This window comes from Gymnodraco acuticeps, unplaced genomic scaffold (genome assembly GCF_902827175.1).
Source record: "Gymnodraco acuticeps unplaced genomic scaffold, fGymAcu1.1, whole genome shotgun sequence".
Classification (NCBI taxonomy): domain Eukaryota; kingdom Metazoa; phylum Chordata; class Actinopteri; order Perciformes; family Bathydraconidae; genus Gymnodraco; species Gymnodraco acuticeps.
Genome location: NW_022989974.1, coordinates 207,676 through 230,286, shown reverse-complemented (window position 1 = coordinate 230,286; position 22,611 = coordinate 207,676). Strand labels below are relative to the sequence as shown.

The following is a 22,611-nucleotide window of genomic DNA, read 5'->3' as shown; positions in this document are numbered from 1 at the left end:
ATAAAATGTATTCTAGTTGCATTTCTAATTTTATTTGTTGAAATTATTTTTGAGATGTGAAATGCAACCATAGACTGCATATAGTAGGGCGTCATCACCCATTGGTTTGTGGAATACGGTTTTGAAGCTTTAAGTTGTGTACTTTGGCCACCACCATCTTGTTTTTTTAACTAGCAATTACCCGAGAATTTGGAGCAAAGTATAACCAAACTAAAAGAGACATCTGAAAGAGTTTTTCCGTTGAATCGCCCAAAAGAATACATTGCTATTTATTTATTGACTGTAAATAGGACAACAATTTACTGAACCTTATGTTGTATTGAAGAAGACTTGAAACCATCGATTGAGAACATAAACTCAGGAGTAAAAAGTTTACTACGGTAATAAATTAAGTGAGAGGTAGGGTCCTTTTCTCCGTCTTTCTGCAACCATCGAAGTCACGCCTTGCTGGCTATTACAGACAAAGTGAGTTTCACATTGACTTCACTCTTTAGACCCAGAGGCTACTCCAGTCTATGGTCCTAAGACTAGAATTTAACCCAGGAAATTTCAGTTATTATGGCATGCACTGTTGAAACGCTAACAAGGCGCTCCAAAGGGAAAATCCTTGATATTATTGTACATGAAGATGAAAACCGACAACCAGACTAGAAGATATTCTCCTTTTTCTTTTTTCTCTAAGCTGGACACAAAATGACGCATACATCCTTATCTGTTCAGACATAAACATAAACCTGTCATGGACATACAAATATGTTTTCTCTCATATATTCTAAGTAATAAACCTCATTGATTTTGGTGCCTGTCAGTCTGCGGCTATTCTGTAGACTCCATATATGGAATCTGGATTTAAGAGTTCATCTGAAGTACACTGATTAAACTTCTCTAATTTAGGAGGAAATATTTGCTGGCATTTGAAGTTGATAGAATTTCCTGAAATATTTTACAAAAAAAGTATGTATTATATCTATGTTATATATTCTATAATAAATCCCAATATGATAACTTGTGCTAAAAAAACTCCCTTCTTTCATTATTATAAGTAATGGAAAGTCTTGTCAGTATTACAATTCTGTTATAGTAATTCCTGAATAGTAATACCCTCTTCCAACCTCTGGAGGGCAGCAGAATTCTTCTATGTGTTTTAGAAAATGTGTGTAGTGAAATGACGTTGGTTGTCCACATGATGACAGCAGATATCAGTTTCAGAATCGTTTTCTTTATCCTGATGTAATTCTTTACTTTGCACACCAGATGGCAGTGTAACAACACATAATGTAAGCAGGGGTTCTTGGAATGAGCTCTCCATTTAAATCAGGACAGCAGATAGCTTACACATCTTCCGGCGCAGACTGAAAACTCATCTCTTTCGACTCCACTTCGAGCGATAGAATTACTAACAAAGAATGACTGAAAAAGCACTTATATACTAATAAAGGACTGGCTTACCTAAAGCCAGTTGAGTAGCACTTGAAATGTTTTTGGCTCTATGACACCTGATGTACTTATATGATTCTGTTTTCTTCAAGTTTGTGTCTTCTTGGTCGAATGCACTTATTGTAAGTCGCTTTGGATAAAAGCGTCAGCTAAATGCAATGTAATGTAATGTAATGTACTTGAAGCTGACTTGACAGTTGTGTTAAGAGTTTGTTTAAAGCATTTTTCCTGTTTTTCAGGGTGGGGTTAAGGTGCTGATCACTGGGCCTTGGCAGGAGGCCAGCTCCAACTACACCTGCTTGTTTGACCAGATCTCAGTCCCCGCCTCTCTCATCCAACCAGGAGTTCTGCGCTGCTACTGCCCAGGTAAGAAACATCCGAGAAGAAAAGGGACGTTTATGAGGACATGTTATCCATCACATTATTCATGAACAGATGAGTTGACTTAACTTGTGCCATTTAAAAATGTTTACTTTTCTACAAAAGGCCAATTGCACTCTTCTAAAATACATTTTGGTTTACTTTATGTTGTTGTTTTTTAGGGTAGGGTTTGCAGAGTTATGGTGTTTATTTCTCTGCACCAATCAATATTTGTTTATATATCGATCATGTATATTATTAACTTTCCTTTACTAGTTTGAAGTAGTAATCTGTAGGTTGAAGATATGTATTATCTGGTCAGCAATATTATTTTATTTTCATTATGTTTTTTAACACATATATTTCTAAAAGATGCAATTGCTTTTTTCAAATTGATGTCAATATTGTGATATTAAACTGAACATCCAAGTCAATCAACAAAAACAATGCAAGTTTAGCACAATGTTAAGCTGTTGCGTACTATTCGGAAAGTTACTGAATGTCTTTGAAACAGTCAAACATGTTTTTACTTAAATATATAAAAGATGTCGCAGGTTAAGCTTGATGTGGCATTACGTGAGATGATACTGTAATGTTACTGTCATTCTAATGTAGTCTAACGTATGGGATTCAACCCCCCAATTACGAAACGTCACCCTGTCAAATATGACCATATGATATTGATATTCTGTAAATGTTGAATGTACTAAATGTTCATTATCTTCTCCCTCTCCAGCTCACGACACGGGTCTGGTGACGCTACAGGTGTCGGCCAGTAACCAGATCATCTCCAACTCGGTGGTGTTTGAGTACAAGGCCCGCGCTCTTCCTTCACTGCCTTCATCTCAGCACGACTGGCTCTCGCTGGATGGTAGGTCTCTGCTCAGTTTTACCTCCGCTTTGATTCCTTCCCCTGACTCTTTCTCTTGGTCTAGTTTACTTTGGTGTTTTCTCTAATCGTTACTTCTTTATGTAACTCCTGATTCTTCTATCTGGCTCTCCAAATCTCCTGTAGCCTCATTGATTTTGTTAATTATGATTAATGATCTGCTGGACCATCATGCTTTACAAATCCTCTCTCTGGCTTAGCCTAAATCCATTTTGTCACAGCCTAAACAGTCACATGCATTAGCTCTCCCTGGAGACAAACACGACTGCAGGATAATGGTGAATGCTTAGTATACTGAAAGAAGTGTCATTACATCTTTATCCATGTGCATAGTAAATGCAACCAATGTATTTCATCCCATATAACATGTAATTGAACTCACACATTGCATGTTCCTTGTCTTTGTTAAATGTCTCTGCTGCACAGATATTCTGCTTGGGATGAATTATGGTTGGGATTAATGTTGTAACATCTCATATATCAGAAAGACAGGAGTACACAGCTAGAACAGTAACAAGCAGATAATGAGTTGAATGTAAAATATTGTGCCCTGCCATAAAATATGCTGATTCTTTGGTCCTCAGCCAAACATGATAAAGGTCATGGATACATCCTTGGCTTTGGCTGCTTTGGCTGCTTCTACGCAGCATGTGTGGAGGTTGTGTTTGTGAGTGTAAGTAAGAACCTGTTATCAGAGTTGTTGGAAAGCACTTTTTGTTTGTAGGGCTGGAAAATAGTCAAGTATTTTACATATGAATATTGTAAACGGTGGTGTTAAGATATGATCAAACCAAATTATTGTTTTGAAAATGCTGGAGAAAACTGCAATTAAAGACTAACTAATGATTTCATTGTATATGTTATACACATGTGAAAGCTTGATGTAATGCAGTGGAACGGTTGATTGCAATAAATGATTCAGTTTGCTTTATCTTTATTATTATTATTATTATTATTAGTAATAGTAGTAGTATCACACATGGGACTTTGCATGGCATTGCTATAATTGTAGGTGTATTAGTATCTGAATAATAGTTGTATTAATATTGTGTTATTGTGTGCCTAGCCCAACTTGGTATAACCCAGGAGAAACTGATTTGAGAGTAACCTTTGCTTTGTTAGATGTTGTGTTGAAAATGTTTCGCTTTGAATTTGCAGTCTGTTGTCGAGATGCCAACATTGTAAGCGTCATTTTTTGGTCGTTTTTTTGTGAAATAAACTGTTATTGTTTCATCTTGCTTTTGGTATAACCAGCCAATAGGAAAGCTTACAACAGTGCAAAGGAAAAGAAAAATTGTGGGCATTGGTTTCTATGAGTATTTGCAAATTGTAAAAAATAATAAATGTTTTCTTATAGTAACAGAGATTTAGAGATCAGCTGTAGAGGTCTTCTAGATGTAATAACATATGCTGCAGGGTTGGCAAGTTTCCATTCTGGTTGAATTCAAATTGAGTATGTGAGTCAGAAGACCTACTCTGGGCATGTTCACTAGAATGTAATGAGTATGTAAGACATTTTGTCATGTTTGTGTGTGTGTGTGTGTGTGTGTGTGTGTGTGTGTGTGTGTGTGTGTGTGTGTGTGTGTGTGTGTGTGTGTGTGTGTGTGTGTGTGTGTGTGTGTGTGTGTGTGTGTGTGTGTGTGTGTGTGTGTGTGTGTGTGTGTGTGTGTGTGTGCGCGTGTGTGTGTGCGCGTGTGTGTGCGTGTGTGTGCGCGTGCGTGTGTGGTGCTGCCGGAGAAGCATTGCTGCAGTGCTTGAGCATTGACAGGATAAAGTAGGGCACGGCGAGGCACAGGACAGCTGCATTGCAGACGGCCCTTGAGGGAGTGGGAGTGAGTAATGGAGAGCTGGCGGCTCCCATACACGGCAGCACCAGTGGATCCCTCCGCCATTCATACCCTACTGCCTCACTGGCCCATTCACAGAACCAGTTAAGGAGGAGCTGACTGTCTCAGGGAAAACACAGCCCACCCTATTACCTTACTTATATTAACCTCTTACCTGCCACCACTGCTATTTTGTTTCATGGCAATCTGTGGTCTCTTATTTGAGGATGACCGTGACATTTGGAAATATATTGAATATCATTGACTGTATAGGATGCCACCTGGGCACCTGGTTCGGGCACCTAGTTAGGATGCCACCTGGGCGCCTCCCTAGGGAGGTGTTCCAGGCACGTCCAGCTGGGAAGAGACCAAGGGGTAGACCTAGGACCAGGTGGAGGGATTATATCTCTTCGCTGGCCTGGGAGCGCCTTGGGATCCCCCAGTCAGAGCTGGTTGATGTGGCCAGGGAAAAGAAAGCTTGGGGTTCTCTGATGGAACTGCTACCCCGCAACCCGACCACGGATAAGCGGGAGAAGATGGATGGATGGATGTATTGGATGTCTTTACATCCAAGATTTTGGCGGGATTTTAGCTGATTGTTTCTCTGTTGCACCCGGCTATAGCCACTGATTTATTTATAAAGAAAGACCGTTTATGGAGAAAAAAAGCATTTGCAGATTGTTCAAAACAGCAAAAAAATAATATGAAAATACATACCACTGAGATTGTATGCTTCTTTAATAGAATATGTATACATAAAATATGTGTGATTTGTTTCATACATTTGTGTACAAATATATAACTGTGTTCAAAATGAATATGATATGGCACCATGTGAGTGTATGTGTGTGACAGAGAGAGTAGCCATTGTAAATCGGAATTATTGTTGCTTTTTGTGTTATTGCTCTGTTCCTGTGTGCCAATCACACGTATGATGGATTGTTACTACAAGAAATGAGTGCTCCTCTAGGGTCCTTCAGAGCTCAGGGTAGAAGCATGTGTGACCAGCAGCTTCAGGACAACCGCACTGTGATCAGTGACTCTGGTGCAGAGCGCTCTTTTTGGTGAAATAACAGATTATTTTTCTCGGAAAAGTAAATGATGCGATCTGTTGGTCATTGTTTACCCCTTGCAATCGCAGAGAAATGCATTTACCCTCGGTGATATCTAGACCATATAACTCATTTCAGAAGTAGGGCAGGATGTAATCACTTGGACACAGTGGATCACATTGATAATGTCCACAGTCTGGAAGCACAGTAGGAGAAGAATTAAGTGCTCCACATCGAACGGAATAATGAAAGCAATCCATGTAGTTTCCCTCTTTTAAAAACACTATTCCTGTTCCCTAATGTGATTGTACAGTCTCTTGCTCTTAAACCCACTCAGTCAGTCACCTGATTAACTATAGGCTGTTTACATTACGCGCCATACGTGCAATGTTTAGTCTGCGGTGTGCTGTACAGCTTTGAGAGTTTGTTCTCCCATGGAAGACTCACTGTGCTATGATGTGCTAATGGCACAGCTGCCTTGATTTGTCATAATGCAGAGTGGGGGAAGGGGCGCTTTTCTCTGCAGCACTGCAGGTATACGGAGCCATGGGCAGGACAGAAATAAGCTGTCGGAGCTGCAGAGCACTCATCGTGCGCCCCAATAAGTCCCTGAGCTCTGATCCCAGCACCCGATCCTGGAGGGGTTCGCTGCGAACTGCCAAAAAAGAGCCCCGCATAGCGGCATACCGACTGTTAGTGTTAAAGGGAGCGTATACAGCTCTGACTCCGAGTCTAAGTACACCGGCGTGACAAACAGCAGACCGTTTACACACAATGCAGGAGCGGAGGAGTGGGCGTGTTTGGGTAAACATGGTAAACTACCGCAAACACAACACGATTTTCTGTCAGACGGCAGCTAGCCTGGGAGAAAGCGAATCCACTCGTGTTTTGAAAGATTGGACCGACTTTTCCGCGGTCTGGGAGACACTCCGCGCAGACGCACCGAAATGAGAGCAACACGCGTCGAGAGTAGATCTATTTGACAGTCAATTCTTATTTATATGATCAAAACAGGGTAAATAAGCAATATTAATACGATAATGGCAAGCTTTTAGGAGAAGGAGCAGGGCTCAAGGAGGCAAGCGAGAATTAGGGCGTCTGTTTACCGGCGGCACGTGCACACAACGTCTCCTAGCAGCGGTATTTGTCATTTTACCGCAGGCTGGGATAGCAGCGACTACTAGAAACACAAGGAAAGTGTGTGTGAGAGGAAATAAGTGAAGAGAAGGAGGGGGCTATTAGAGGAAGAAGAGTAGTGAGTGGTCTTCCTCTCTCTCTCCTCACGTCGCTCTCTTCCCTCACTTTGTTCTATTGTTGACGAGTACTCTAGAGATTGATATTCAGTCTACACCAAGGATTATATTTTTATTGTTTTCTCCGTGTAACAGCATGCAGTAGCCTGACCGTCAGGCTGTGGGGGCAAAACTACAGTTTGAGTGAAATGCAGCTTTGGTTGGACTTCTTTGGGTCAGGACACCTGCGTTTCCTAAAAGACAAAAGAGGCAGTGTTCTTTGGCTTTGAGGTGGACTCTACCAATGGAAAATAAGATAGAAGGTTAGAAGTGTTAAGTTTAACCTATGGATGTAGTGCTGTGCTGTGTTTGTGTTGTGCTGCCTGTGCCTTCCTCGTGAAGAAGTTGAAGTTACACGTTTCTTCGAACATGCTTAGTTGTTTGTAAATGTATTCCATGTGTCTGTAGCCTATACTGTAGCGGAGTTTTACAGAAATACTCTTTTTAAGCCACATGCTTTCTTTAAGTGTTTCATGTGAGTCTGCCTCATTGCAGAGCAATAGTTGACGTTGATAGTAGCCGACTCCTGACTCACGACTAGTGCTTGGGCATATTAAACACTCCTCAAGACTCCTTCAGAGACAAAGAAAACGTAGATTATGTTTCATTGCATTTTGATTAGCATAATAAGTTAAACTTAGAGCTCTCGTTTGACTGTTTTTCCAAGTCTGCTAGTTTTGGCACAAATCCTCCCCCCGCATTTAGGAATTAATGACTCTTAGTAGACAGTTTTAGTCTGTTGGGTCTGTTGAACTATATATGTCCGCAGTGTCTCAGGCTGGTGTCCTTAAACTACCAGCTGCGAGTGCTGCTTCACGTGTTGTTCAAAGTGTGGTCTAGCGCATTAGAGTGCTGTCGCATCCCTAAGTGCTGCCCAGGTTATCGGGGCCAGCGAGTCGTCGCTGAAATATACATACTGTTATTTAGTGTTCAAAACACACATAGTTGATATTACAATGAAGACTACTGTTATAAACAGTATGTGCTAATCAAACAGTAAATATAGTGTGGATTTAAAAGGTTCAGTAGTGAGTGCTGCCGCTGAGCGTTTCAGCACCACAGATCTGTGAACAGCGACTGCACTGTAACCCTGTTCAGTGTTCCAACTTTGCTCTGGTTGAGCGCTTTCCCTCACTATTTAAAGTAACAGCATTGCATATATACATGTATGTACCTGTTGCTCCTCTTTGAGCAACATAGTGTAGCCTTTCAAAAAAACTGTGAAAGACTCTATACACACCAAAGTTGAAAAGTCCTTCAGAATATATCTGAAAGAGGGTTTATGAATCACCACAGTTATGTTGCATGCTCACATACAGTGTGTGTGTGTGTGTGTGTGTGTGTGTGTGTGTGTGTGTGTGTGTGTGTGTGTGTGTGTGTGTGTGTGTGTGTGTGTGTGTGTGTGTGTGTGTGTGTGTGTGTGTGTGTGTGTGTGTGTGTGTGTGTGTGTGTGTGTGTGTGTGTGTGTGTGTGTGTGTGTGTTTCCTGTATGATAGTAGTTGTTGTAGTTCAACATTAGCGATAGTAGTTGTGCTAGAAACAGCAGCTGCTACGTGGAAATGCTCACACATAAAGGTTGTGGCATGCCCTAGACAGAAGTTTTAAAGAGATAGTTAAAGAGGAAGAGTTGTTTAGAGAGAGAGCAACATTTCTGACTTATTTAGTTGAATCCTGTTATATGTTTACAGTAATTCAATGCTTCTCATTTTACCATAATGGCTAGAAACAAAAACAGTCAGCTGTCTATCTAATGTAATCCAGTATAATAGTTCATGAAGCTAACAGTATCACATGTAGTTTGTGGTGCGTCTGTCAAATTGGTGTCAGTTAATGCCTTGGGGAATATTTAAATATATAGATTATGGTTGGCATTAGGTTACATTATCGTATGCATCAAAATCTGTCTTTGCTGTGTTTTCATATATCACATTGTCCACATTTGTGCTAACAGGCCCCAGTCTGCTCATAAACTGTAGCACAAGGGGATCATTTAATGTTCTGTATTCTTAGCTAGTTGTGCAGTATATTAATAACTATCATCTAGGGAAACTACTTATTTAATGTTTTGTTGTAAGTAGTTTATCTTAAGTGGGCCAGTCTGCTAATGGGCTTATTCAATCTAGATTCACTGTTCATGCTGTGCAGTTGTATCCCTCTGAGCTGTCATTAAACCCAATTAGATTAAATGGGGTAATACACCTGTCCTTATACTAAGAGTACATATGGAAATTATAATTATTGTAAGAGTTTGATAAACCATAAATATGATTCCAGTTTGTGCCAAAAGACAGAAATATATTTGTGTTACATTGTTGAGAAAGATTTTGAGGAAATTGGGGAACAGGCATATAATCCTGTGAATGCATTTAACTGTGTTGTCTTTCTATATATGGAGAGTTTTGGAGACATCCTGTCCCTCTGGTGTCTTATATCAGATTGATTCATCTTTGACATTATTTGTTCCACTCATCTGTCATTTGCACTCCTGCCTGTAGCTGACGTGTCAAGCAGTTGTTTATGCAAATAAGAAGCTAATAGTATTTACTCGTTACTGTATTGTCAATCTATAAAAAGATCAAACTACCCACCCTGCTTTCCAAGGCAAAAAGCCAATACTGTGTTACTCTATTAGTGTGATGGGGGTTGACAGTAAGTCCCAATGGTGTGCATTCTTGGCATTTTACCCTTAATATGACACAATGTATCTATTCACCTTTCAGACTTGATTTGTATTGACCTATATAGTTGGACAAATGCTAGTAGGTTAAGAGCTGCTTCACCTTTATGGCAGACCAGAGAAGTATCATTCATGCATTGTGACCTTTGTTTGCGGTCATTAAACTGCTGTTTGTGCTTGAGAATCAATTCTATGCGTGAACAATGGTGAGACAGAATGATCTGACAGGACATATTGCAAGTGGTCCACCTGTTGCTGTATTAATTCAGTAAAACCCTGCAATAGAGAAGAGATGATGCTTTCATCTTTTGGCTTAACTTTCAAATCAAATGAAAAATGTTGGCATCAAAGAAAAGTGTCTTGTGGATGACTTTGTTGTGTGCAACACCAGCTATAAGAAAATGTTCCCACTGACACAACAATCCCCTTACAGAGAGACATTAACAACACTGTTGTTTCTCTGTAGACAAGGCATTTTTCCTCCAGGTGATTCCATTGCCACTGTCCAAAGACATGTAGGTTAGGTGAATTGGAAGCTAAAAGTGTCTGGATGTGAAGATGAATGACATTTTGAGTTTATCCGTTAGCCTGGATCGGATGGACAGATTGACGACCTTTCCAGGGTGTACCCCTCATCTCTCCCGCCCCCCACGACCCTGAACAGCATAAGCCATATAACAGATGGATGGATAGATAGCATCCTCAAATTGATTTGATGCCATAAGAACAAAAAGATGTCTCTGGGGCATATACAATACCTTTTTTTTTTACTATTTAAACTCTTCTGTTATAGCTCTGCTAACAAGAATAAAAAGAAAAAATAACTAAAAATGGAAACCATTTCAACTTGTTACTCTATATATATATATAAAGTTATGTCAGGCTTTAATCAACCGACAGCCGTGTGTTCCAGCTGTGAGGGCTGCTGCCAGATGGCCTGGCCCCTTCCCCTGCACGGTCACAAATATCAGCCCCTGTCAGTCAGCTCACACAGAGACTCAGAGGGTGGCTGGCCTCCCGTCTTTCTGCCGGGAAACATGTGGGGAGTTGCCTGGCTGCAGAGCGATAATGAGGTCCAGCACTATACTTGATTGGCATGAACACAACCAGAGGTTTAGAAGCGAGGATTAAAGATGTCCTCCCACACTCTTTTAGAAGTTCACTATTTGAATAACCCTACTCCTGTCTCCTCATCTCACTTCACCTTGTCCTTTTATTTCCTGCTGTCTTCCTCCTCTCTTCAGCCTTTTCTCCCTCCCTCTGTGCCCGTCAAAGCACAGCCCTGTCCTTCCTTCCACTATCCGTCTGTATATCAGCCTGTCTCATGAAGAGCTGCTGTCATGTCCTAGAGATGAGACAAATCACGTGGGGCAGGGCTGTGACGTTGTTTGGGTTATGACCCAATGCAGCTTCCCTCAGAGGACCTGAGTGTCCTTTGAGAGAAGCTAATAAGAAGCAAGAGCAGAGCCACACAGAGCAATCACCAGTTAGCGCAGAAAAATATATGCTATGGCTATAGTGCAGCACTCACTACTGATGTGTGACTTTCCCCGTGGTACCCTGCTTCTTAATCTGTATGAAGGGTCCGGGTCACTGGCCAGTGTCTGGTGGGTCCATGATGACAACACTAGTAATTTATTAAAAATGAGCGCCGGTCTCAAGGCAAGCTACGCAATTACTCATTTGGGTTATCGGTCATGAAAGTCCGAGACCTCTTGCACAGAGTATTAGGTTTGAGCTTTTCCACAATCTAGATGTGTAATGTTTCATTTTTAGCCAAGGTAACTGTCACCCTATTAAAAGACCTGAAGTGTGGTGTTTTCCCATCCTCTCCAGGCTTTCGTCCCAGAGGTGAGAGGTTTTCCTCTCACTTCAGATGGGAGACGAATTAGGTCATCTTTTAGCAGAACATTCACTGATATTTCACTAAGAAAATGTACTTTTATTGTCATGTGACAGACTGTACAGAAAAAAATACTTCTTAGCTTTTTTCATTCAAATAACATTTTCAGTGGTTACATTATTTTTCAGTATAAGTTTGCTTTGGTTTGACACAATTTCTATAATACAATGTTTCATTTAAATGTATCTGAGTTGTATTAGTTGAAATGACAGGAAAAACAAGTGAACGCTTCACAGTACAACCCACAACAGATATGAGGTAGATATACTTGTGAGAAAATGTATGGAACTTAAAAGTCAGTATAGTTTTTTGTTCAGGATTCTGAATTCTAACAATTTTCAATTGGGATAGTTAAAGTTAGCAAGGGTCAAAGTCCTGTAGGCGAATGCATCACCAACAGGGGAAGATGTAAAATAAATCTCCACAAGCGACTGGACTTGAGTTATTGGAGAAACTTCACTTTGCATTAAAAATACTATTTGTGTTATGACAGTTGTAAGTTTACACCCATCAGCTTTCATTAAAGTGTTTTCAATATAATTAGCGGTGTCTTTACTGCTTTTTAAACCGCGCGTCTGCCCTAAATGTTCGAGTGACCACGTCTGCTGCCACTCACCGTCACAAGGGAGTAAACCGGAGAGTGGGAGGGCGTTCACATCGTCACAGTGTTGTTACAGTTCTGTGTGGCTGCTCACTTTCCATGTCTCCTCCCTCTCCCCTCCCACTCGTCTCTTCCCCCATCCTCCCTCTGCAGTGGACGTGCATCGCATTTGGAGCAGCAGGCAGCAGGTGGAGATGACATCATCTGCACTGCAGCACACTGCAGCACTGGGTCTGAACAAAGACATGTCAGCCTACCGCTAACTATCCCCCTCCTCTCTCTCTCCCTGTCTCTCTCTTTCTCTCTCTCCATCTTGCCATCTACACCCCCCACCCCCATGTCAGCCAGAGGGAGAGCATAGCCTTGTACCAAGTCAGGTTGTAGTGCTGTGACCTATCTCAACCTTCTGACTCCCCTCCTGACACCAGCACTCAGGCTCTCAAATGTTCACCTCACCTGTTTACACAAGTCACCATGTGGATAGGTCAAGATGGATCCCACATAGGACGAAGCACTAAAAGCGCTCCAAGCTTTTTTCCTGCTTGATAAGAGAGTGATGACGGATCTGACTGCAGACTCACGTAGACAGTCTACGGCACACATCAGGATTGAAGGCAGAAGCCTCGGTGTTGTCCACCCAGAGATTCACAGTGCAGCATGTTGTCACAGAAAGCACTAATTTACCAGCTAGTGACATTATGTGTGTCTGTCCAATGATAGCAGTTACTTGACCTCTTTTACAGCGGCTTATAGGAGGTCTGACTGTGACATTAGCTCCCCATGGCGCAAATGTCACCAGGTCGTGCTGTGAAGGCTCCCAACTGAAAGTCATTAGGTCCTTACCTACGGCGTCAACACTGAGAAAAGAGAGTAGGCCAAGTACACAACAGAACAGCAAAGAAGATTTATGGACTCTATTTTTTCATTGTTTGCCTTTCTCTCTCCATTTTTTTTGCTTGAGTCCTTCCCCTCCCCTTCATCAATAAGCCAATAGCACGCAGGCAGACCATACACACACAGCCATGTTCCTGTCGCCTAGTTACCGCTCAGCAGCAGGTTGCCACAGAAACGGCCTCATAGCGGCTAAATGGGGAATGCTAATGCAGTCTTCTATACTCCCTGCTGCAGTGGGCTCTCTGCGCCCATCCCATTCCACTGTGTGTGTGTGTGTGTGTGTGTGTGTGTGTGTGTGTGTGTGTGTGTGTGTGTGTGTGTGTGTGTGTGTGTGTGTGTGTGTGTGTGTGTGTGTGTGTGTGTGTGTGTGTGTGTGTGTGTGTGTGTGTGTGTGTGTGTGTGTGTGTGTGTGTGTGTGTGTGTGTGTGTGTGTGTGTGTGTGTGTGTGTGTTTAGGTGATTGTTATTGGGTGTCTTGTAATCTTAGATACACGTATTGCAACAGATTCAACATTGCAGTATTCTTAAGTGTCTGGACTTTTTACTATGACTTACTCAAAAGCATTTAATTGTGAGCAAATAGTGCTTGGTGATGTCACACAGTCTGCCAAGTTTCACACCCGGTCTGTTTCACTAATTGAAATACATTTAAGTCTTTAGAAGTCACTTGCTCTGTCCTCTCCTCAGAGGCATTTAATTATTAATATGTCCTCTATTTTGACACGGCTGAGAACCTGAGCTGAAAACTGTACTGACTGACGAAGGGTACACAAAAGGAGTTGCCTTCTAAGCAGCGTGTAAACACTTTAAACTTGTATGCACCTCCATCCATCTTAATGTAAAGAAAGGCTGGGTTTTCCAGGAGTCTGGATAGGTGATTGATTCTATACTGTGCACTTCTCAGTCCTCCTACCGTACAGACTCATGGTACGGGGGTGGGATGGGAGTCTTGGCCACAATAGGCTATACTTAATCAGCTGGAGAGGGCCCTCAGCTGTACACTCCCTCCAGAGCGTGTCTGAAGCCCTTTGTGAAAGGGTGGACACATTTAACATGCCCCCACTCATTAGCCAATCATTCAACCTGTATTAGTGTGCCGGGGCTGTGTTTGATTGGTGAGGCAGGAGTTCTGTGATGGCAGCCATTAGCAGATGATTGATAGGCTCGAAAGGTTATTTTAGTAAAGCCAATGTTTTGATGAAGTGAATGATTGATGCTATTGTTTTCACTCACACTCTGGGGAGATTAATAATGATTATAATGTTACAGCTGAAAGTAAGATATTAACTTGCCATCAGCTTTGCAGTATCTCAGAAAGAGGCTAATGCATTTGTTCCCTTAATGGTTGATTGTACGCCTCATGATGCTAAGCCCCAAGTCACTGCGACAGTCTTAGTGCTGCTCAGAGCAACATATTTGGTGCAGCTTGTGGTGCATACTGTGTGATCATTTGTCTTGTCAGGACACAGGGTTGTTTGTGCTGGTAATAGCAAAGACAGCCATTTTTTTCTGCACACTGGATGCTGACGTGTTCTTCTCCTGTGTCCCACTGTTTGCCTAGATAACCAGTTCAGAATGTCTATCCTGGAGCGATTGGAGCAGATGGAGAGGAGGATGGCGGAGATGGCCAGCCACCAGCAGTCGAGCAGTGCAGGGAGTGGCGGAGCTGGGGGAGGAACAGGGGGAGGGGGAGGAGGAGGAGGAGGAGGTGGAAGCAACAACAACAACAGCCAGTCACAGGTAAAAAGCCACATGACGTTACTCATATGTTGTGAAAAAAGACGTACGTGTGACATCACTCAGGAAGCATATTGAGTTTGTTGTCGTAACAAAAGTACTGTAAAACAACATGTACATAATGATGTGATTGAGGCATATACAACCAACAACAATGATTTGCTCTCTTGTTTATGTTAGTGTTTATCCGCTCAGATGCAGGCCAGCAGCTCCTTTGAGAGCCGTGTGGTGGTGGTCTGTGAGAAGATGATGAGCAGAGCTTGCTGGGCCAAGTCCAAACATTTGATCCACTCCAAGACCTTCAGAGGCATGACGCTCCTTCACCTGGCTGCAGGCCAAGGCTATGCCACCCTCATCCAGACACTCATCAAGTGGCGGTGAGAACAAAATACTCTGCCTAATGGCACTTTGGTTTGTAATTGGTGTGCACCACACTAAATAGCAGCACGATACTAATTGTTTTCTCTCTTCCTTCCAGCACTAAACATGCTGATAGTATTGATTTGGAGTTAGAAGTGGACCCTCTCAATGTAGATCACTTCTCCTGCACACCCCTGGTAAGAGAGTTGAAGTTAATACTTTTAGAGCGGAACATCCTAGTTTATGTGATGCGCAACCTGCAGTTGGTGTAGATTGCCACTTTCTCTTATTTGTCTGTTTTCCCTCCAGATGTGGGCCTGTGCACTGGGTCACCTGGAGGCAGCAGTGGTCCTGTATAAATGGGACAGACGTGCCCTAGCTATCCCAGATTCTCTGGGTCGCTTACCCCTCTCAATCGCCCGATCTCGTGGCCATACCAAATTGGCTGAATGTTTGGAGCAGCTACAAAGGGAAGAGCAGCAGTCACCAGCCCCTCTACCACCCACACCTCGCATGTCTTTCTCTCCCGCCCCCGAAACCCCCACCACAGACAGCTGGATGGTCAGCTGGGCAAACAACAGTGGAGTGGCACCCAGCGGCAAAAAAGGGTGTCCTGCCACAACAACAACAACAGCATCCAGCGCCACAAGCCTCAATCCAGGCCAGTACAGTGCTCTCTGTCTCTTACTGTACACTAGTTAAGCCGACTACCTTATATAAGTCACTGACTGGGAAATCCCTTACTTTGTTAGTGTGTTATGTAACTAATTTCTACGACTATTGTGTTTTTTGCAGACTTGAGAAGGCCAAGGTCAGAGCCCTCCAACTACTACAGCAGCGAGTGCCAAAGAGACCTCCCGCAAGCTAAAAAGCATAAACCCAACCCAGAACTGTTTCAGAATCGGCCTGACAAGGCCATGTCTGTTCCTCTGAGCCTGGAGCAGCAACAGCTCCACAAGCTGTCCTCTAGCCCGAAGAGCCTGTCCTCAGAGGGCCTTAGCTCAGAAAAGGGCCTGTCTACAGGAGGCAGCACAGGGACAACCAGATGGACCTCCAGAGAGAGTTTCTCCAGCAGCGGCATGGGGAGGAAGGCGTCGGGGGTCAGTGGAGGCAGCAGCCTGGGGAAGGAGAAGCTTGTCAACCGGTTGCGTCAGCGGGAACAGCTAGGCATGCTGGTGATGGCTGACAGAGAAATGGCTGATGCAGAACTGTTATCCTATCGGGAAGATCTGGAGAACCAGGACTGTCTCACACAGATGGATGACCTGCAGGTGAGAACAAGCATCTGTCCGCCAAATGTGTGGAACTTGTTTCTAGTATAGCTGCAGATAAAAGGTTCAGATAATGTGGGCAACATTTATTTTGCAATTCTTTTACTTCTAACTAATTTCACTTTTAAACAATTACAATCTGCAGTATGATTATTTTAGTGGCAATTCTAGATTTGAATTGGACTCAACCGCACTACGCCTCCTATTTAATGTCCATCTTCTGCAATGGGTAGGCGGCATGCACCAGGCCAACATGGCACTCTGTCGATGACTGCATAATAAACTCTCTATTGATCCACTTCCATAGCCAAGGGATTCTTAAAGCCATCCATCTCAGTCTAACTACTCCTCCAACAGATGAAGTGCTGGATTAGGAATTTCAGCCTCCAACCGAATTACTCATCTTTATTCTACCCCATTTGCATTAAATCTAAGATTTTAGACACGTGGCCAAACAATTATACCTGCCTACAGTGGATCATGTTCAGTCATTAAATTGACAAAGTGGGTCCTGTCCTCATTCATCTTCGTCTGTCCCAACAAAACAGGCCAATATGATGACTCTGGCAGAGCACATCATTGAAGCGACGCCAGAGAGAATCAAAAGGGAGAACTTCACCGCAGCGGACTCTGTGCCCTTAGACACGTCAGGGGTCACCAACACCATGAACTGGCTGGCTAACTACCTTGGAGATGTAGAACAGTTGCCAAGCATCCTACACTTGCGGTAAGGAGCACCGTAGGCCAGGGAATCGCAGATATACATATTGCATTGCCAGTGTGTGGGTGTGTACAGTATGTGTGTCCTCCTCACTGCATTCATCCTTGTTTCTATTATATTATATATTATATTATATGGTTGTTATACCAACAAATGGGTGGACAGTCATAAAGAACAACATGAAGAAGTCATTTATGTATGCATTACGCTGCCAAGTCAGAGAAAAACTGAATGTTGGTGTACTGTATGTGCTGTTAAACTTATTATTTATATTTAGCATTATACCACAACAAACCAGTGGGATGGCAATTTGGCTGTTTTATTTGATTGAGGTTACTGTGGCTCAGGATTGCATATATGTCAGTGTTTGGATTATAAACTAATAATAAAAACATTTTATAATCAGTTGTTAACCTGCTTTTTCTGGCTGGTTCTTAATTCTTACCTTGCACTCATCAATACTGTAGTAATACAACAATATGTACAAGTTAGATAAACAAGTTGATCATAAGGTTCGGGTTTAGTTTAAGCTTGCTAATCACTCCCTGCTTCATTCCTACACTTAACAGGAAGTAAAAGGAGTCTAAAATACAATAACATTTATCCTTTTCTGTCCGTAGATCTCTGTATAATGAACCCCTGACCCCATCGTCCAACCCCAGCCTCAGTCCTGGGGGGTCTCCACTGAGAGAGGGGCCCCTGGAAAGGTCTACTCTCCCCTCCCCTGCTGACTGGAGTGAGTTCATCAACGCCTCCAACAGCAAGGTGGAGCGAGACCTGGCCCAGCTGACTCTGTCTGACCCCGAGCAGAGAGAGCTGTACGAGGCCGCCCGCCTAGTCCAAACTGCCTTCCGCAAGTACAAGGTACAGGCCCGGCGCTCAGCTGCCATATGCTGTGTGTACAGCAGCCCGCAGTGACAGGGCTGCACTGTTAGGAGTGGTATTATTAGATGATTTCGTGTTTGTTTGTTTATTTGAGAGATGTACTGTACAAGGGTTTTGTTTGGTCCCAAGCCGTAAAGCTCTGATTTCTGCAGTAAAGTTCAGGGTTGTGAGACGGTTCATTCGTCTGGGGATGTACTGTTTGCTCAATTTTATTCACATTTTCCTTCCTCTACCTCTGTCTCATTCTCTGTTCCTCTGCTCACATACACATTACAACATGAACAGAAATGTATCTGAATATGTCCCTGTGGTTTCAGCATGGGAAGGTGCCTTGAGCAGAGCATGGCCTTGCTTAGAGGAACGACTGCACTGTCCCCCTTTATCCCCGCTCCAATTAGACATAATTAAGCTTATGTTCCTCTCCTCTCGCTTTCTCTCTCTCTCTCTCTTAGTTAGGTGTATGGAGCCTGCTACTGCCTGTTTCAAACTAGCTCTCCACACACCAGCCCTCTCCCCCTGCCCGATCCCATTCCTCAACTCGCTCCCTGCCCCCCGGCTACTTTTAATGAGTTTTCATATAACAAACTGTTCGCTGTCATTTGCAGTCATCTGTTATGCCTGTCTAACAGCTGATTCTGAGGTGGACCTTTGCCTCTGGGTCGCCTGACAGTTCACCTCCTCCCCCCCGCTGCTCATGTGGAGGGCAGTTCACCGGGGGTGGACTCGTGCCATGGTGGCATTCACTTGCCTCTACCGGGAGACCCAAAGGGAGACTTAACAGAGCCACCAATATCCTTTGTGGCAAATGCAGGTACAATTGTGACCTCTGACCTGTCCTACTTTACTCTCCTACAGGGGCGGCCGCTCCGAGAGCAACAGGAAGTAGCTTCTGCTGTCATTCAACGTTGTTACAAGAAATACAAACAGGTAGGCACCTCCAAAGCATTGAGGTGTTCCTGATATGGTAATACGTGGTTTTGTTTACAGGTTTGAATGTAATTAGTCTATATGATAGTCTTTTGGGAGGAAGATAACAACATGAGTTAACTATCTGAAGCCTCCTAAATACATTTAATTAAACTTTTTATCATTTTTAAACTCAACAGACTTTTTGAGTATAGAGTATGTTAGTGCATCACTCACAATATTTCCTTTTTTCTGTTTGCAAGCTAACATGGATAGCCTTGAAGGTAACTTTTTTTCACTACAAGCAGCTGAATTAATTGCCAAACATTAGGTTGTGTTATTTGACTACAGTTTGAACTTCGTAGCACTATGGCACACAGCAAAGCTTGACACGCTGTTCTTTCTCGTTGGCAGTATGCACTTTATAAGAAGATGACGCAGGCCGCCATCCTTATCCAGAGTAAATTCCGCAGCTACCACGAGCAGAAGAAGTTCCAGCAGAGCAGGAAGGCTGCTGTGCTCATTCAGCAATACTACCGCAGCTATAAGGAGTTTGGCAGGCTGAAGCCCCACCACCGCGGGGCGGCTGCTGCCCTGGTGCAGCACAAACTGAGGTAGACACATCCTATAAGCCAGAAACTGAAATACTAAAGAAACTACTCTGGCATATAGTATTACAAAATGATGTGAAAGTGCCAAATCATTTGAGTGTTAGGAAGCAATTTTATTAAAGGTCCCCTATTATACTAATTTTCAACAATAGGTCTCAGATATATACAAAACATGTCTCTGAAGTGTTTGGCTTGAAATACCAAACAGATCATTGCAGCATCCCATAACCCCCTCTGTTTCAGCCCTGTTTCAAAAGGGCTGATTCTCTGTCTGTTACTTTAGATGAAAATAAGGAGCCCCTCCCCACGCCCCTCTGAGAGAGATTTGGTTAAAAAGAACACAATGGTGCTCTAGGAGGAGATTCAGGTGATTAGGTGGGCGGGTGTTACCTTGGTGATTGGCTAATGGTTACACAAGCCAAAAAATCGTTATGACATCATAAAGTGGCCAAAATCTGATCAGCTCATTTTCAGACAGGTTTTTATAGAAATGGATCAGGACAAAAAGAGAGGGGGTCTTTGTTACTGAAACTTCCAGAATCTCTTTCCACAGAGGGGACACATGTTGATGTAGAAAAGAGGTGAAGAGTGGATTTACCATAATAGGTGACCTTTAAGTAGTTTATTGACAAGCACATTCACCAAGGTTCACAAAATCTTTTCACATTTTCACTGAAAGATGAAAGTTGCCTCTATTTCATAATAACAAAGTGATACTATTTTCCTTCTGGTGTTTCACAGAGGTAGTCTGCTCACAAAGAGGCAGGATCAGGCTGCCAGGAAGATCATGAGGTTCCTACGTCGCTGCCGCCACAGGTAGACCCCGACACTGACTCTCACACATGCTAACCTACTAATATTTACATATTTTACACACAAAACTTTCCATAGGCTAGATAAATCTGCACATTCATATTTCCTGCACGGTTTGGTTTATGGTCTAAAAGAATACAATCACATTGAGCTAATCAGTAAGACACAGTAGAAACTACCACTAGTTCCTTAATCTTGTCCATCTCTGTACTCTTCTCTTTACACTGTGTTGTGTGTGTTTGATTTAGTTTGTGTCGGACAAATTAGGTGGTTAGAAAATGTCTTGAACCCCTAAGCTCCACCCCTCCCCTCACTGTATTTGGCCCCCACCTGTCCTCGCCCCCTCCCTCACAGTGCCTACTGTGTGCTAATAGCTGTCTGGTATTGTTTTGCTGTTTATGCCAAGCCCCTTGATGGACCATAGACTGTTCAAGCGGGTGAGTGCAGCCTCAGCAACTCAGATCGTGCCTCTTCCTCTTCCTCTTCCTCTCTCTCTCTGTTATTCTGTACGCTTCTTATCTCCCTTTCTGTCTCTCACTCTTTAATAACACAATTATCTCCTCCTGAGGTCTCGGCCTTCGCATTCTCTCCTTCCTTCCCTCAGTCTCATTTTCTCTTTTGCTCTTTTTCTCCTATCCCTCCACCCACCTTTCCTCCTTCTCCATCACTGTTGCTTGATGCCTGCTTGCATGAAGGCTGCCGACTGGAGCCACAGGTGGACTGAGAAGCTCAGATTTCAGATCTCGAAAAACTAACAAAATGCTTATGAATGACAACATCACTGCAACACTTAACAGGCACTTCTCTGACTCTCTTTATCTCTGTCTTTCTCTCCTTGGGAATTACTTTTTGTTCTTATTGTTTTGTGTTTTTATTTCAGCTTTGTGTGGTTATGCAGATAGCCAGTTTGAGAAAATGGGAAGCTTTTTTTCAGTCATGTTTTATTCTGCTGCATGACGAGTGGTGACAACTATGAGCCTTGCTCTTCTACCTTTAGGCATGCTATGGGCCTGCTGTTTCTCCACTGGTTGTCTGTCTGTCTGACTGGCTGTGTGTCCTGTTTCTATCCACTCGACAGACTGAGAGGGGGGTGTCCCCTCCGATTTCCTTTTGCTAAAACTTGGTCGAACTGTTGAATGTGTAATGTCCACTGGTTTATCAAAACAGAACCGATACATTCATATAAAATAAAAGGTACACCTGAATGGGAGAACAACAATTATATGTGTACGTTTGAACAGTTCAATTTCTCACAAACCTTTACGCCTTGCTACATGCATATTTCATGTCTTTACACTTTACCATAAATACTTTACACGGTCCTAAAATAGGGCATCATGCTTTTAGAGCAGGGGAGATTGTTATTGTAACCACCTCTACACTTCCAAAGGGTGTCTGCTGTTCTATGATATAGGTTAGGAAGCTGTGATAGCATATAGGTCACAGAACAAAAACAAACAATAGGTTCCTCCACCCTTTGGGACTACAACACAGGGATGTAATGGATTCATACCTCCAGGGAGCTCAGTTTGAGAGGATGTGGCTCACACACTCACACACACACCGGATCTAAGTAGTCTGCCTCTCTTCAATACATAAATGTTGCAGAAGTTATCTTCCGCTAAGAATAAGTGTAGGGCTAAATCCATGACATGACAGCGGTTGATGTGTTAAAGTCAATTGCTAGGGTAAAGAGTTCTCTGTGAACTACAGGCTGACCTCTTTTTGCACACACACTGGAGACACAAGTCTCTTCTATGAACCCACACACACTGCTGGTGCTATTCTTTTGTGAAATGCATTCATAAAGAGTTGAAATGTGATTTGCTTTTCCCTCCTAAAAACAGAGCAATTCTTCTCAGCCTCTCCCTGTTTGTTTGACAATTATTCTGAGTTGTCTTAGTCTTTTTTATGTGAAATTGTCATTGACGTAGATGTTAAATACTAAATATAATCTGTGCTCTTCAATACTGACGAAATAGATTTAAAGTGAAAGACAGGTTCACATTATATTATAATCTTTATATAACTGAACAGTACCTCATGCTGAAGTTTGAGAATAAAAGTGTTTCAGGTCACTGAAAAGTATCACTTTAAAACCTGTAACAATAACTAGAATAATAACTGCAATTAAAATAATGATGATATCATTACCATATTGTGCTAGAAAGGACCCTTCGAAACTAAATGCATTTCATGACACGAATGATTGCATTTCTTCCGTCACATAAGCATTTTATCCTGAATGTAATTCTTTAGATTAACATGGTAATGATTGTGTAATTGTGCTGTAATTATCCTCTTTTGTTCATTCCTAAGTGCAAGTTCAATTCAACCCTGACCAACGTTTTCTTTCACAGAGCAGCTGCAGTTCCTG

At 42.6% G+C, this 22,611-nt stretch overlaps 1 protein-coding gene across 13 annotated transcripts in view; it reads left to right on the top strand.

Annotated features, from left to right (window-relative positions):
* Nucleotides 1-22,611, top strand: part of camta1a (calmodulin binding transcription activator 1a) — a 289,606-nt gene that overhangs the window by 261,844 nt on the left and 5,151 nt on the right. For 4 of the 13 annotated variants that reach the window (XM_034211026.1, XM_034211027.1, XM_034211021.1 and 1 more), the window contains 14 exons: nt 1,677-1,803; nt 2,534-2,668; nt 14,492-14,670; nt 14,848-15,044; nt 15,146-15,224; nt 15,337-15,688; nt 15,823-16,298; nt 16,847-17,025; nt 17,640-17,883; nt 18,760-18,831; nt 19,074-19,094; nt 19,225-19,424; nt 20,163-20,237; nt 20,641-20,671. In XM_034211026.1, coding sequence (XP_034066917.1) covers nt 1,677-1,803; nt 2,534-2,668; nt 14,492-14,670; nt 14,848-15,044; nt 15,146-15,224; nt 15,337-15,688; nt 15,823-16,298; nt 16,847-17,025; nt 17,640-17,883; nt 18,760-18,831; nt 19,074-19,094; nt 19,225-19,424; nt 20,163-20,237; nt 20,641-20,671 — 2,367 coding nt within the window. Of the gene's footprint in view, nt 1-1,676; nt 1,804-2,533; nt 2,669-6,361; nt 6,378-6,421; nt 6,580-6,605; nt 7,120-14,491; nt 14,671-14,847; nt 15,045-15,145; nt 15,225-15,336; nt 15,689-15,822; nt 16,299-16,846; nt 17,026-17,639; nt 17,884-18,759; nt 18,832-19,073; nt 19,095-19,224; nt 19,425-20,162; nt 20,238-20,640; nt 20,701-22,611 lie in introns of those variants that run through there. The other 9 variants (XM_034211023.1, XM_034211034.1, XM_034211032.1 and 6 more) reach the window with 9 other exon arrangements.